Here is a 17453-nt window from a genome sequence, read left to right as displayed (position 1 = left end):
TGGAGTTCTGCATAGGTACATTCCAATGAAACGGGAAAAGGATGGTAGGGTACAGGAACCATGGTGTACAAAGCTGTTGTAAGTTTAGTCAAGAAGAAAAGAAGAGCTTAAGAAAGGTTCAAAAATAGGTAATAATAGAGATCTAGAGGATTATATGGCTAGCAGAAGGAACAAGAATGAAATTAGGAGAGCCAGAAGGCCCCATGGGAAGGCTATGGTGGACAGGAATAAGGAAAATCCCAAGGCATTCTACAAGTATGTGAAGAGCAAGAGGATAAGACGTGAGAGAATACAACCTATCAATTGTGACAGTGGAAAAGGGTATATAAAACCGGAGGAGATAGCAGAGGTTCTTAAGGAATACTTTGCTTCAGTTTTCACTACGAGAAAGAACCTTGGTGATTGTAGGAATGACTTGCAGCGGACTGAATAGATTGAGCATGTAGATATTAAGGAAGCAGATGTGCTGGAGCTTTTGGAAAGGATTAAGTTGGATAAGTCACCAGGACCGGATGAGCTGTACACAAGGCTACTGTGGGAGGTGAGGGAGGGGATTACTGAGCCTCTGGCAATGATCTTTGATCATCAATGAGGACAGGAGAGGTTCTGGGAGATTGGAGGGTTGTGGATATTGTTCCATTATTCAAGAAAGGGAGTAGAGGTAGCCCAGGAAATTATAGACCAGTGAGTCTTACTTCAGTGGTTGTTAAGATGTTGGAAAGGATCCTGAGAGGCAGGATTTATGTATATTTGGAGAGGCATAATATGATTAGGAATAGTCAGCATGGCTTTGTCAAAGGCAGGTCCTGCCTTATGAGCTTGATTGAATTTTTTGAGGATGTGACTAAACACATTGATGAAGGTAGAGCAGTAGATGTAAGGTATATGGATTTCAGCAAGGCATTTGATAAGGAACCCCATGCAAGGCTTATTGAGAATGTAAGGAGGCACGGGATCCAAGGGGACATTGTATTGTGGATCCAAAACTGGCTTGCCCACAGAAGGCAAAGAGTGGTTGTAGATAGGTCATGTTCTGCATGGAGGTCAGTGACCAGTGGTGTGTCTCAGGGATCTGTTCTGGGACCCCTACTCTTTGTGACTTTTTTAAATGACCTGGATGAGGAAGTGGAGGGATGGGTTAGTCAATTTGCTGATGACACAAAGGTTGGGGGTGTTGTGGATAGTGTGGAGGGCTGACAGAGGTTACAAAAGGACATTGATAGGATGCTGAGAAGTGGCAGATGGACTTCAATCCAGATAAGTGTGAGGTGGTTCATTTTGGTAGGTCAACTATGATGGCAGAATATAGTATTAATGGTAAGACTCTTGGCAGTGTGGAGGATCAGAGGGATCTTGGGGTCCAAGTCCAAAGGACACTCAAAGCTGCTGCACAGGTTGACTCTGTGGTTAAAAAGGCATACAGTGCATTGGCCTTCATCAATCATTGGATTGAGTTTAGGAGCCAAGAGGTAATGTTGCAGCTATATAGGACCCTGGTCAGATCCCACTTGGAGTACTGTGCTTAGTTCTGGTCACCTCACTATATGAAGGATGTTGAAAACATAGCGAGGATGCAAAGGAGATTTACGAGGATGTTGCCTGGATTGGGGAGCATGCCTTATGAGAATGGGTTGGGTCAACTTGGCCTTTTCTCCTTGAAGTGACAGAGGATGAGAGGTGACCTGATAGAGGTGTACAAGATGATGATCGTGTGGATAGTCAGAGGCTTTTTCCCAGGGCTGAAATGGCTATCACAAGAGGGCCACACAGTTTTAAGGTGCTTGGAAGTCGGTACAGAAAAGATGTCAGGGGTAAGATTTTTTACACAGAGAGTGGTGACTGCGTGGAATGGGCTGTCGGCAATGGTGGTGGTGGTGGATACGATAGGGTCTTCTAAGAGACTCCTGGATAGGTACATGGAGCTTAGAAAAACAGAGGGATATGAGTAATCTGAGGTAATTTCTACAGTAAGGGCATGTTTGGCACAACTTTGTGAGCGGAAGGGCCTGTATTGTGCTGTAGGTTTTCTGTGTTTCTAGAACTGCAAAACAACAATCCACAAAGGGTCACAAAACAAGGGAGACTAGATACGTAACACAACAAGGCAACTGAAGCCTAGGAGCAACCTGCTGAGGAGTGAACAAGGGCTGGGGATGGGAGCTGGGTTTAAGTGGAAGTGACAAGGTGGAAACAAGTGGAAGATGATTCCTGTTGCCGGGTGGAGACCGGGAGGTGCCTGCCTGTGCAGGCCTGACACCTTTTATGTAGCATGTAATCAACGTGCGGGTGGAAATGCCGGTGAATATTGTAAAATCAAAATACACGGACTGGATAGATTTACGTTGCAAGTTTACAGAATGAATGATATATGGATTAATTTTTTGGGGATCCATACTGCCGGCAGGAGCTTGCTCATGGTCAGTGTGTTTACAATAATTACTGGTTCTACGCCTGTGCGTCATTTTTGAATGTACATTACATGTGAGATCATAGCAGTGGTAAAAGGGATTTTTAAGTTATATGTAGGCTGGGTTAATGACAAAGATTACAGGGGCCTTCCTTGGTACTGTATATTTATACCCAACACAGAAATGCCTACGTAACCTTAACCAGGCACATTCTTGTATGTAGTTTGTCTTAAGCCTTGTGTATGTTGAAGTAATACATACTATTAATAGATGATTGGAAAAGACAACAGGATAGACAATATTGCTGGTGACTTACTAACTATGAATGTAAATTCTGCTGCTTTTTTAAACATAGACAATCCATAAGGAAATGGATTTTTCAATTTGTATACAGGGGCAGTCCCTAAACAACACCATTGCACCTTTATGGCTTTTGAAGGAAACCATCAAGGTTACCAATTTTAACTATTGTCTTCTTGGTTATCAATTTTAATTCTTTTATGTACCCTCGTTATTATATTCTTCAGCAAGTCTACTTCAAGCAAAACAAAGGTTAGTGAATATGGGTTAGAAATAACCAATAATAAGTCAGCATTACAGGATTGTAATCTGGACAATATTACCTGATCTCAGGCTTTCTGAGCAACAGTGTTCTCCCATGCAAAGATTTGCTTGTCAGTTATTAGTCTGCAATCAGGTAGCTATTTTACTTTATTTCTGAATGGCATTAAGTTTCCATATTCAAAAGCAAGTATCACATTTTGTAAATCCAAAATAATCTAAACTTAAATTGCTAAAAATATATGGTCAAAGATTAAAATGCAGAATAATCGGCGTGTTGCTGTAGCTTGTAATGTAAGATTCTATGGCATGGACTGTAATGATAGCCAGTGGCTTTTTTTCCCAGGGCTGAAATGGCTGGCACAAGGAGGGAGGCACAGTTTTAAGGCACTTGGAGGTAGGTACAGAGGGGATGTCAGGGATAAGTTTTGCACACAGAGAGTGGTGGGTGCATTGAATGCACTATTGGTGACAGTGGTCATGGCGGACACAATAGGGTCTTTTAAGCTACTCTTAGATAGGTACAGGGAGCTTAGAAAAATAGAGGGCTATGCGGTAGGGTAATTCTAGGCAGTCTCTAGAGTATGTTACATGGTTGGCACAACATTGTGGGCTGAAGGGCCTGTAATGTGCTGTAGATTTCTATGTTCTATGATTCCATTTCCCTGTTAATGTCCTTGACAAATTTTGGTGAGTAACAAACAGGTTTTTATTTTGAATTCATTAATTTAATAAGGCAATTGTTACTCTAGTGTGATTGTGTAAAGGTTTGTAAAGCTCTCTCTATATATTGAGTGACAAAGAATGGCCAGTGATATACAGCATAGAAAGACTTAAGGAAATGACTAATATGCTCCAAGAAACAACACAATTTCACATTGTAGCAAATACTATCCTGATATTCCATCAGTAAATTGTCTAATTTCAATCACAAATTGGAAACCAGGTCAAGACTGTAATATAATATTTTATTAACGATTTAAAAGGCTGCTCTGCACCTGTATCAAAGCAAGTATTCTCTAATGTACTGTATCACCATATTTCACATTATCCTCTGACATTTGATAATACCACTTATAAACAGAAAGGAATAAATGACACTGACCTGTGGATAGGATGTATACACCTGCGATACATAGCTGCAGACGTTTCGAACTTCAGATATCCTTTTCTCTTTGATCTGTATGAGCTGTGGCATATCTTTGATGCTATTCTGGTTAAAGTGATGATGATTGAACAGCACTTTATCTTCATTTTGATGATTACATCTCTACACAAGAATATAGAAAATGGAACTTGATGACTAGCTTCAGTGAGTACAATACACATAAAGAAAAAATAAGTCTATACTGAGATCCTAAAATACATTTACAGCAATACTTTTGAACAAAAATAGTGAATATTCAAGAGAAAATACAGTGGCCTTCATTTTCTGAAGATTAGTGTGAAATTTAAACCATTTTCTGGAGTCTATACATGGCTAGGACATTTATTTTTCAGTCCTCTTTTATCTTGCTGTGTGAAAAGAAAACATGCACTTCTGACTTGCACTGTTTATGTGGAGTTTTGGAGGAAAAACCAATGCTGCACTGACTCCCAGTTACGTCAGATGCAAAATTAGTCTCTCATGTTTACTAACTTCTCATGCTTGGTATTGTATCTGTGCAAGCACTGTAACATAGAGAACAGAGGCAAAGAGACACTAGAGAGAAGAGAGTGATGCCTACAAACAAGAACCTATTAGAACCAGATAAGAGGGGCTTGAAATTTAAAACTGAATTACTTGAAGGTCTTAATGTCATGTGGAGATTGCTTGAATGCTATTGGAATTGATTATCATACTTGTAAAAAGATTCTCACATCAAATAACTTGGAAGCTACAAGAACTTAGGATCTTTGTATATACATTACATGACTGAGAATCAGTCATATATGCATACTCAATGACATTTGTTTAAGTATACAGTAATAGCTCAATGTCACTACCAACACCTTTCTTCACCTTCCACTATCACTAAATTGCCTCTTAGCTTGTCTATCTCGTACTGAGAAGAATGAATCAATTGTCTTCTGTCACCAACCATGTCTCTCTCCCTGGAAAAGAGCTTCAGTCGAACCATACTGTTGTGACCTCAGTGTCATATTTGACCTTGCCATGAACTTCCAAAAATATAGCTATGTATCTATCTCATCTTCAAGTCTACTTAGTCCCACCCTTAGTCCTTATTGGATGGGATTAGTTTGGATTAGCATCACAGTGGTCACAGACACTCTGGGCCAAAGGGTCTGTTCATATCCTATACTATTCTATGTAACTTTATCCCTGATATGGGCTATTAGTTAAATTCTTACTCCTGCTATTGTTTCCTTTAGATCAGAGACTCTTAACCTATTTTTAATGCCTTGGACCTCTTTGGCAATCCAGTGAAGGCTATGAGCTTAATGTATTTAAATGTATGAAATAAATACATAGGATTACAAAATAAACCAATTATAGTGAAATAGTTATCAAAATATTTCAAAGACTAGATTTGTGATATATGTGCTTCTTTTATTAATGCATTAAATAACACGACTGCATTCAATTTTATTTTTAAAGACATATCAGTGTGAAGGCTGTTGTTGCTTAGCTTGAATAAGACTAACAAACTGTGCTGTGGTCTTTGAGAAAGCAACACGCATGTCATGTTGGACATCCAATTGATTATATTTTTTTTGTTTAGAAGGAAAAAGATTGCAGATCCAGAGTTTGACCTTAATGCCATCAAGATGGAAATAACTTCTCAAAGTTCTGAAGTGTTTCGAGGTGCTTGTAGATGCTTCTCTTCAAATAAATTGACAGAGAATTTTGTATCTCAACTGCATCTTGGTAAAGCATTTCTTCCAGCATTTGAAAGTTTGCAGCTATTGGCCTCTACTCTCTTCTTCCATACTGGCAGCTCTGCCAAGAAAGTGTGTAATTTTTCAGTAACATCCATAATGGTGACTTCAGGACCTTGAACTGAAAGATTTATTTTCATTCATTTGGTTAAAAATATATGCCAGGTAAGTCAACTCATGGATACAATCATTCTTTTCAAATTGTTCCAAGAGTGGGTTCTCTTTTTCTTTCAGAAAGAGTTTTAACTTCTGTCCTTATTTCAAACAAGCACTTCAAGACTTGTTCTCTTAGAATCCAGTGAACTTCTGTGTGGTAGAGAAGCTCTTCATATTCTCCACCCATTTATTGAAAGTCTTAAAATTGTGATTATTCAGAGACCTGGTTCTAATAAAATTAATGACTTTTATGGCTGTTTACAACACTTCTACAGGTTTGTTGGAAGGGCGTGTTTTTTACATAAATATGCACTGGAAACAATCAGTGACGATGACATGAGGAGATTCTATTTTCACTGAAGTAGCAAAATCAGATGTATTACCCATCGCAAGAGCTCCATCTGTGCAGAGTATGAAGTTTGTCAAAATTTTGTTTCGCAAAAAAACTTCCTCTTTCCAAAATCTCAACAGCCTATATAGTTTGCAAAAAGGACTCACAAAATAAAAATTCTTCTTTGATGGCATCAGCATGCACATAACAAACAAAAACAAGCAGCTGACTACATCGAGAGATGCCTGCAGTTTCATCCAGTTGCACATACTGAATGGGAATTGTAAGGCTGCAAATTCCTCAGTGATCTACTTCAAAATGTTAAAATATCAATTATTCTAAACCATATCGTATTACTTGATAAGGGAAACACTTCCAGTTTCTTCCTCTGTTCCAGCCCACAAGCCAGTTCGACCATTTCCAGCGCATGTGGCTTTAATAAAGTCTCTCCGATACAGTGTGGCTCCTTCTGTTTGGAAATCCAGTAAGAACCTTTATAGGGTGCTTCAAGAGAAGATTTTTTGTGAAATGACAAATCCACATTTTGGAACTGTCCCACAGAAAAAAATCCACATCTTTAGATGCACTTTCAGTTTTGCTGGCTTTATACTGCCATTCGCAAGAATTTTTCTGCACAAAAAACTCTGGATTTTGTGTCCCATCGTGTCCATTAATGCAAGTGAAACCGTATATAATAGACAGTTTTCATTATACCTCCATTTCTTCAACATTTCTACTTAAAATGGGTCTGCAAAAAATTATAAAATGTATTGTTAAAATAATATTTTAAAAATATAGACGGGGTTGGGATTGGAGAAGAGAGCCAATTTCGTTTGCTCTCCCATGATGATCACTCCTCCCTCCGTAGTTCTGAGGCTATGAAGACTGCCTTGGCTGCTGTGCTCTATACCTGCTAGTATGATGAACTGATACCAAGGCTTTGGGCCTACTCTGTGTTGATTTAGATCTGAGGACTCAATGTTGTTGATCACTGCTATTGTTTGCATGATTTGTGCTTTTTTTTCTTTTTCTCTGTACATCAGGTGTTGGTCTTTATTTTATTTTTTTAAATGGGTTTTTTTTTCAGATTTTTTGCTTTGTGGCTGCCTGTAAGCAAACAAATCTCAAGGTTGTATAATTTATACATTCTTTGATAATAAATGTACTTTCAAACTTTGAAATATTTGATTCAATTGACATTTTTTGAAACTCAATATTTTTGTATGGTTTTTAAGTAATTTGTTTGATAAATCTGCAAAGAAATAAATAATCTGGAAATCAATTAAGTGAAGTTTGAGACTTCCAAAAAATTGGTATGCCATTATGTAAAATAAGGCAGGTTTTACAATTTATCCAAAGTTTTAACACTTCTAATGGCTTTTAGATACTTGGATAGACACACGGATCACAGCAATAGCTCGAACATTGTGTCTTTCCTGGAATTCAGCTATTGTTATGTATGGAGTTGTGTGATATTAGATTACAAAAGGCCATGCGGCCTTATGGAGAGTTAAGAATTCTTACATGAACTGTCCAGTTTTGCAAAACTTTAAGAAATGATAAAAATGGCTCACCCCCTTCTACGCATTGACCAACAAAAATTGTAGATAAGGAATAATGAGCAATGTAGACGTTGGGTCACAAGTGTGAGAACACACAACTTCACCATTTTGTGGCTGAATAACTACTACATGCAGGGCTGCCTGATAGTTGGCCAGCCACATCGCACGAGCATTTGCAGAGAGGAAGTCTGACTACTTTTGATCTAGTGGCGGGTCTAATAATTACCATAATTTTGAGGTGGTGATATCAAAATAAGCAACATTTTAAGATATTTGTAACAACTGTAATATGATATAAAAATGTCAGTGATTTCTATGAGTGACCAAGTCACAGGTACTGCTAATACTACTGTGGTTTGTTACTTACATTTGTAATTGAAGGAAATGCTAAATTTCAGTTAGAGGTTAGTGTAAATAAAGATGTAAATTTTTTCCCATCCAAGTTCACGGACCCCATGTTGGGAACCCCTGCTTTGGATGACTTTCTGTAAGCTTTGGATAAAATTTTCTTGTCCGCCTCTTAGAACTCAGTACATCCTTAATTTTAAAAAACACTTTAACACTCATTTTCAAATCCCACCATGTCCTTGTCCTCCTTGATTTTGAAATCCCTTCCATACTTTCAATCCTTTGTCATAACAGTGCTCCCCCAATGTTGGCCTCACATTTGCCCTAGATTTTATTTGCTTCATCTTTGGCATGAACGCTATCATCTAAACTCAACAAGTATCACCCTAAATCTTTTGCTCCTCCCTTTCATTTTTTTTACATCAGGCTCCTTATAAATTACCACTTTATTTTTGGCCAGTTATGTTCTTTTGCAGCTCAGTTTCAGATTTAAGTAACTTTCCTGCAATGCTTTATTAGATTAAGGATGTTACATTAATACACATTTTCATTGTTGTCCATGTAAAAATAGATCCATGCAAACAAAAAGCTCTTTAAAGATTCTTTCTCGCTGTTAACTACTTCAATGGAATAAAAATGAAGGAAAATGGGGCCACAGTAGGCAATGACAAAATATAATCAGATCTAGAGTCTGCATTCATGCAGCAAGCTTAACTGGAATTCTGCGTCATCCCATTAAAGCCTTAGCAAGCTTAACATTTAGCCTTGGTATTCAGGAATAAATGTTATAATTCAATAATACTTTGGTTAATTCATAAAAGGTGACGCGATTATGTAATTCTCCTTAGGCAAATTTCACTTACTGTTGTGTATTTAATATTTCAGTAGTATTTGAGTAATATTGTAAGTATATTGTTTGACTAAGCATTCTTGTTCATTTAAATAATTCATTACAGGTTATATGTAAAAATAAGTGAATTGCAAACATCATGACACCACCACATGATACGTGTGTGCTCGCTTAAAGTAAAAGCACAAGTTAGACCCCATTCTCTTGGGCTCCCATACTGTCATTGCAATTAGTTTTTAAAGTTTTGAATTTAGAAAGCATGACAGTAGTGACAAGGTATTTTTAAAATGAATCCAAGATAACTACTTAACAGTTGAAATGCAGTGACATGTTTGAGTTTTTTTTAAGAGCAACAAGAAACGGTCGAATTTTTAAAAGAAGCGGTGCAGTATGCTCCAGTTTAAAAAAGGCAGAAAATGGAAGAATTCACAGGTTCACAAACGGTGAATACTATTGGAATATAAAAGTATAAATTTTGCTGTGTAACCAAAACTATGAAGTCAGTTTTGAAGCTTGCTATTTGCTATGCATGTACCCAATTTAGTAAGAGAATGAAATCTTAAGAATGTAGAGGACATTGGTGTGTTAATGAGAAGTAGCTAAAGAGATGTAGATTAGAACATAATTAAGTCACATAATCCTAGGACTACTATTTGCTATTCATGTATCCTAAAATTGTAGAAGACAATGGTGTGTTAATGAGAGGCAGCTAAGAGATGTAGATTAGGACATGATTAAGTCAATGGGACATATGTGTGGTACGTGTGAAACTGGACCAGGAGATTGATATAAAAAATGCTGTGTCCGGGGATCAGTGGGCAATCAGCGACTAGCTCAATGACTGTCTCAGCTTTGATTTGCAAATTAAAGTTTAACCCTTCTTGAAGAATATTCTGCGTCTCTTGGTCATTTCTGGGGCACGAGAAACCACAACAATACCAGGCGATAATAATCATCAAAAAGAGCAAAATGGCTTGCTATATTAGAATTGGTGCGTTTAATTATACAAAAGATTATTGGATTTTGTATACTGAACAAATTGAGTAGTATTTTAATGCAAGTAAAATAGCCAATCAGAAATGAGCACCAATTTCCTTGCGTGTATTTGATTTAAAGGCATACAGTTTGCTTAAGAGTTTGACCAAACAAGTCAAAATGAGCTTTGTTGACATCATGAAAGTAATGCAAGAACATTTAGAACTGATGCCTTTGTTAATTGCATAATTCTTTAGATTCCATAAATGGAATTAGAAGGAAGGGGTGTCTATTTCAGCATATGTGGTTCTATTGAAGATATTGTCTGAACATTGTCATTTTAATGATGGGCTTAATTATGCACTGAGACATTGTCACTGAGCCTTACTTCCCTACCATGTAAAAATCTTTACAACCTTGTCTTAAATATATTTACTGAGTAGCCTCCACTGCTTCATTGGGCAGAGAATTTCACAAATTCACCCTCTCTGAGAAAAGTAGTTACTCCTTATTTCTGTCCTAAATCTACTCCCCTGAATATTTATGCTATGTCTCCTACTTCTGGTCTCACCTACCAGTGGAAATAACTTTCCTGCCTCTTCTTAAATATTGCTTTTATAATTTTTTATGTTTCTGTAAGATCTCCTCTCATTCTTCTGAGTTCCACTGAGTATAGTCCCAGGTGACTCAAACTCTCCTCATAATCTAACCCCTTCATCCCTGGAATCAACCTGGTGAACCTCCCCTGCACTGCCTCCAAAGCCAGTATCCTCTTCCTCAAGTAGGGAGACCAGAACTACATGCAGTACTCCAGGTGTGGCCTCACCAATACCCTGTGCAGTTTCCCTGTATAGTTGCCCAGTTACCCTGTACCCTGTATCGTTGTCTCAGCCAATCATGCCCCCACAATGCAAATCCTTCTGTTTTTACCACATACATGTTCAATGTGGCTTGCTGGTTGGTTTATTTCACTGTCACGAATGTCATTCCAACAGGAGATACCTTTTCTGCAGTATAGGTTCTTAGTTAGATGTCTGCAGGTTTCAGTTTAGTATCTTTGAAATGCCGAACCAGTATCCAATTCCATTTTAATTAATTTGCTGTTCACTTCTGGCGTAAACGATGAATTGTCTGTTATTAGTTTTCATCTTGAAAGTCTCAAGAATACCCAGTCCTGTGTCACTCTCATCATTATCAGATTTTTCATCAGGAGCATGCATATTAGTGCTCTTTTTGAAACTGCAACTTGGCGTTTAATCTTTTTCTCTTCTCTGTGCAGTCCACTTATTTTTCTTTTTTGAAAATGCTCTTTGTATGTATCCAACTTTGTTGCATTTTCTCCAAATTTTGCCTTTAAACCTGCATTGGTCTGGTGTACGTGAGCTCCCATCACAATTTGTTCAGCCAGGCCAGTTCCAGTTCAGCCATTGCAATTTTGTTCATATTCACTTACATTCCTGACTGCAACTCAATTGCATATCTGTCTGCAGTTTATAGTGAAACAGTGATTTCAACTGCTCTTTTAAATGTCAGGTTAGGAACCGTTTTTGCATGCTTTCTTGGAAGACTCCGCAAACTATATGATCTTTCAATGCATCAGTAAGCCCAGGACTGAACTGACAATGCACAGACAATCTCTTCAATTCAGCCAACATACACTGAAATTGACTCCACCCTTTCTGGTTCTGCTGATGAAACCTAAAGCTTTCTGCAATTTACAATGACTTCACTTCTAAATGTTCCTGCATCACTTTCACAATATCAAACAGATCATTTCATATGGTTTAGTTGGAGCAGTTAAACTTCAAAGCAAATTGTATGCCTTTAAACTCAATGACTTAGCAAAATTGGTACTTGATTCTTATTGGCTAATCCATTTTCCTCAAAATACTGTTTTGAGTGTTTCAAGAGGCTCGTCAAGAGGCATATCAAGACCCTGCTGCCCCCCTCACTGGACCCCCTGCAGTTTGCGTACCATCCCAACCGTTCAACAGATGACGCCATTGCCATCACCCTCCACCTGGCCCTAACCACCTGGACAAAAAAGACACATATGTTCGAATGCTGTTCATAGACTTCAGTTCAGCATTCAACAATCATTCCTCAGAAACTGATTGGAAAGTTGAGCCTGCTAGGCCTGAACACCTCCCTCTGCAACTGGATACTATACTTTCTGACTAGGAGACCTCAGCCAGTCGAGATTGGGAGCATCATCTCCAACACCATCACACTGAGTACAGGGGCCCCCCAGGGCTGTGTGCTCAGTCCACTGCTGTTCACTCTGCTTACCCATGACTATGCTGTAACTCACAGCTCGAAACACATCATCAAGTTCGCCGATGACATGACCATGGTGGGTGTCATCAGCTAGAACTATGAGTCAGTATACAGAGAGGAGGTGCAGCAGCTAACGGACTGGTGCAGAGCCAACAACCTGTCTCTGAATGTGAACAAAACAAAAGAGATAGTTGTTCACTTCAGTAGGGCACAGAGCAACCACTCTCTGCTGAACATCAACAGCTCCTCTGTAGAGATCATTAAGAGCATGAAATTTCTTGGTGTTCACCTGGCCGAGAATCTCACCTGGTCCCTCAACACCAGCTCCATAGCAAAGAAAGCCCAGCAACGTCTCTACTTTCTGCGAAGGCTGAGAAAAGTCCACCTCCCACCCTCCATCCTCATCACATTCCACAGGGGTTGCATTGAGAGCGTCCTGAGCAGCTGCATCACTGCCTGGTTCGGAAATTGCACCATCTCGGGTCACTACCTGTAGCAGGTAGTGAGGTCAGCTGAGAAGATCGGGGTCTCTCTTTCCGCCATTACAGATATTTACACCACACGCTGCATCTGCAAAGCAAACAGCATTATGAAGGACCTCACGCACCCCTCATACAAACTCTTCTCCCTCCTACCATCTGGGAAAAAGGAACCAAAGCATTCAGGCTCTCATGACCAGACTGTGTAACAGTTTCTTCCCTCAAGCCATCAAGACTCCTCAATACCCAGAGTCTGGACTGACACCAACTTACTGCCCTCTACTGTGCCTATTGTCTTGTTTATTATTTATTGTAATGCCTGCACTATTTTGTGCACTTTATGCAGTCCTGGGTAGGTCTGTAGTCTAGTGTAGTTTTTGTTTTGTTTCATGTAGGTCCTGAAAAACACTGTCTCGTTTTTATTGTGTACTGTACCAGCAGTTATGGTCGAAATGACAATAAGAAGTGACTTGACTTGACAATTTGCTCAATATATAAAATACTGTTATCTGTTGTGTAATCAAACATGTCTAACTTTCTGATGTAACTAGCCATTTCTGCTCCTTTTCTTATGATTAGTATCGCCTGGCCAGTACTCACTGAATACTTACATTTACTGCTTTTTTAAAAAACTCGACTGTCTCTACACATGCTGCACGCCACTGTTTTTGACTCGCCACTCCATGCTGTGCTTTTATTTTTTAATTCAAATGTCGCTGTGTTTCAACAGGCCAGTAGCCATTTCAGATCTGTTTCAAAATACTTCATCACCACTGTTATGTTTTGTTACACTAAACATGTGCTTGGAAGTAGGTACAGTGGTGACATCATGGTTAAGTTTTTTTTACATAGAGAGTGGTGAGTGCATGGAATGGGCTGCCGACGACAGTGGTGGAAGCAGATATGATAGGGTCTTTTAAGAGACTCCTGGATAGGTACATGGAGCTTAGAAAAATAGAGGGCTTTGGGTAACCCTCGGTAATTTCTAAGGTAAGGACATGTTTGGCACAGTTTTGTGGGCTGAAAGGCCTGTATTGTTCTGTAGGTTTTCTATGTTTTCTATGTTTAAACTGATTCAAAGGAAGACATAGCAGTCCGAAATATGTCTAACCTCTTGTTTTACTTCAAACAAGGTGCACACCTATCACATGGTAGCGTGATGAAGTATGCAATTCATGTACTTATACATATAACCCACAATACTTTTCAATATGGTTTCATATTTGGTATCTGGCCTGAGTTTTACGAATTCATCTCAACAGATTAACAATGAATCCCTACAACTGTGTTCCTCAGAGAGAAACTCAGCCCAGAGCCTCTTATTATTACCAAAATGAAAGGGAGAATAAAGCTGCACACCACAACATCGGAACATCCTTCAACCCTCAACAAGGCAACAGGCTCCTGTTGTGTACCTGGCAGGGTACTGTGCCAATCAACTGGCTGGCGTATACGAAGACATCTTCAACCTCTTAATGCTGAATTCAGAGGCAACCACCAGCTTCAAAACGACATCAATCATCAAAATCAGAATCAGGTTTAATATCACCAGCATATGTCCTGAAATTTGTTCGCTTTGCGGCAACAATACAATGCTATACATGAAAAATATAGAAACAAATTGAAAGAAAGTAATTATATATGTATAGTAAATAGATATGTTAAAATAAGTAGTGCAAAAACAAATATTAAAAAAAGTAATGAGGCAGTGTTCATGTTCATAGGCTCAATGTCCATTTAGAAGTCAATGACAGAGGGGAAGAAGCTGTTCCTGAATCACTGTGTGTGTCTTCAGACTCCTGTACCTCCTTCCTGATGGTAACAATGAGAAGAGGGCAGGTCCTGGGTGGTGGAGGTCCTTTAACGATGGACACTGCCTTCCTGAGGCACCGCTACTTTAAGATGTCTTGGATAATATGGAGGCAAGCACCCATGATGGAACTGACTAATTTTACAACTTTCTACAACTTACAGACAGTCCCTGAGTTACAAACATCTGACTTACGAACAACTTATATTTATGAACTGAGGAAGAAGATCCCCGTCCACCATTTTAAGTCGGATCACGACACTGTCCACCATTTTAAGTCATTGTCATTGACACTGTATTGAGTGTGTAACTTTGTATTTGGCTTAAATTTTTCTTAGCAAGATTCACCATGACCCCTCCCCCTTTTCCAGTCAGCACTGCCCCCACTTGTCCCATTTAACCTGTCTCAATCTGTGGACTTTAGGACCCGGGGAATTCAGTCTGGTGGACTTTAGGACCCGGGAGAACTCACTGCTGCTGAATCCGCAGTGTTTCTGTTCCGTTGACGGAAAATGATCACGATTGAAAATAAAGTGGAAATAATAAAACAATCGGAAAGAGATGAAATGCCATCGGTCATTGGAAAAGCATTAGGCTACAGTTGGTCAACGATCAGAATAATTTTAAAGGATAAAGTGAGAATAATGGAGCATGTGAAAGGCCATGCCTCGATGAAATCTACAATTATTACCCAGCAATGCGGTGGTTTAATTATTGAAATACATACATTTCTTAAGTGTTTTATAAGCATAAAAAGGTAAAATGTGTACTATATACTAAGACAAACGTTTGACTGACACTATATAATACCGGATGCATCTGTTCCAACTTGCATACAAATCCGAATTAAAGACAGACTCAGGAACGGAACTCATTCATAACCTGGGGATTGCCTGTACTTCAATCCTGTGCAGTAGCCCCCCCACCCCCACATCAAGTGGTGATGAAGCCAGTCACAATGCTCTCCACGGTAACCTGTAGAACTTTGAGCGTCTTTGGTGACAAACTAAATCCCCTCAAACTCCTGATGACAAAATAAAGCTGCTGTCTTGTCTTCTTTATAGCTGCATCAATATGTTGTGACCAGAATAGGTCTTCAGAGATATTGACACCCAGGAACTTGAAATTTCTCATCCTTTCCATTTCTGATTCTTCGAGGACTGGTTTGTTTCCCACGTTTTACCCTTTCTGAAGTTCACAATCAAATCTTTGGTCTTACTAATGTTGAGTGAACAATTGTTGCTACGACACCACTCAACTAGCTCGTAGATCTTGCTCCTGTACACCCTCTGAGATTCTGCCAACAATGGTTATATCTTCAGCAAACTTGTAGGTGGCATTTGGACTATGCCTAGCCACACAGTCAGGGTTATAGAGAGAGCAAAGCAGTGGCCTAAGCACACATCCTTGAGGTGTGTCAGTGTTGACTGTCAGTGAGGTGGAGCTGTTTTTTTCCAATTGGGACATACCGGTGTCCTAGTAATTCGGATGAACTGCTTCAATGACAATCACCCAGTAGCACTCACATCTATTGTGATGAAGTGCTTTAAGTCATGGCTAAAATTAAGTCTTACCCCAGCAAGCATCTGAACCCACTAAAATTTGCCTATTGCCACTACAGTTCTGCAGTGGCTGCAATCTCATTGGCTCTCCACTTGGCTTTGGACCATCTTGACAATAGCAATGTCAATGTCAAGCTGCTGTTTATTGACTAGATGTCATCGTTCAACACCATTAGCCTGCAGTACTAATTAACAACCTGGGTCTCTCTGTACCTCCCTCTGCAAATGCACTCGCGACTTCCTCATCAGAGACCAAACAGTTAGTGCACATTGTCTGGTTGAGTGATGTACCAACAACAATTACTGTGTATTATTTTTACACTGTGTAGAATCTTTTGACTGGTTACATCACTGCCTGGTATAAAAGTTCCAATGCACAGGATCAAAATAGGCTGCAGAGGGTAGTGGACTTAGCCAATTTCATCATGGGTACAAACCTCCTCACCATCATAACCATCTTCAAAAAGCAATGCTTCATGAAGGTGGCATCCTCTGGAACATACCGTCCTCTCATTAATACAGCAGGGAGGAGGTACGGGAGCCTGAAGGCACACACTCAAATCTTTAGGAACAGCTTCTTTTCCTCTGCCACCAGATTTCTGAATGGTCCATGAACACTGCCTCACTATTTCTGGTTTGCTCTATTAATTTGTTTTTTTATATTGTAATATATTGTATTTTTTATCTTGCACTGTGCTGCTGCCACTAAACAACAAATTTCATGATGCTTATTAGTGATAATAAACCTGGTTTAGATTCTGATGAGGCTTCTGTTGGAAGTGTACACTTGTGTAAAGATGTGAGGAAATTAGGTAAGGTGATAAACATGAATGACATTTGGACACCACACTTTCACTATTCATTTGCAGAATTGATGTTGAGTGTTAATTGTAATAGGGATGTAGAAAAGTGAGAGGTGCTGGTTGAGTGGTTGCGCAGCAGCCATCTTGCACTCAATGTCAGTAAGACCAAGTAATTGATTGAGAACTCCAGGAAAGGTAAGTCCAGGGAACTCACACCAGTCCTCACTGAGGGATCAGAAGTGTCAAGGGAGAAAAGTTTCAAGTTCATGGGTGTCACATCTCTGAAAATCTATCAAGGGTCCAACATTATTGGTCAATTACAAAGATGGCATGACAGAGGCTATATTTCATTTGGAGTTTCAGTAGAATTAGTATGTTGAATGGAGAGCATTCAGATTGCATCAGCATCGATAATGGAGGGGCCACTACACAGAATAGGATAAAGCTGCAG

General features: G+C 39.2%; 1 protein-coding gene across 1 annotated transcript in view; it reads right to left on the bottom strand.

Annotated features, from left to right (window-relative positions):
- dlg3 (discs, large homolog 3 (Drosophila)) overlaps positions 1–17453 on the bottom strand; it is a 502957-nt gene that overhangs the window by 400034 nt on the left and 85470 nt on the right. Inside the window, exon 2 of the mRNA XM_059977050.1 lies at positions 4075–4239. Within this exon, the coding sequence (XP_059833033.1) occupies positions 4075–4167 (93 nt within the window). The 5' untranslated portion in view covers positions 4168–4239. The remainder of the gene's footprint in view (positions 1–4074; positions 4240–17453) is intronic.

Source organism: Hypanus sabinus, chromosome 8 (assembly GCF_030144855.1).
Source record: "Hypanus sabinus isolate sHypSab1 chromosome 8, sHypSab1.hap1, whole genome shotgun sequence".
NCBI classification, from domain to species: Eukaryota; Metazoa; Chordata; class Chondrichthyes; order Myliobatiformes; family Dasyatidae; genus Hypanus; species Hypanus sabinus.
This window is presented reverse-complemented; position numbering and strand designations above follow the sequence as displayed.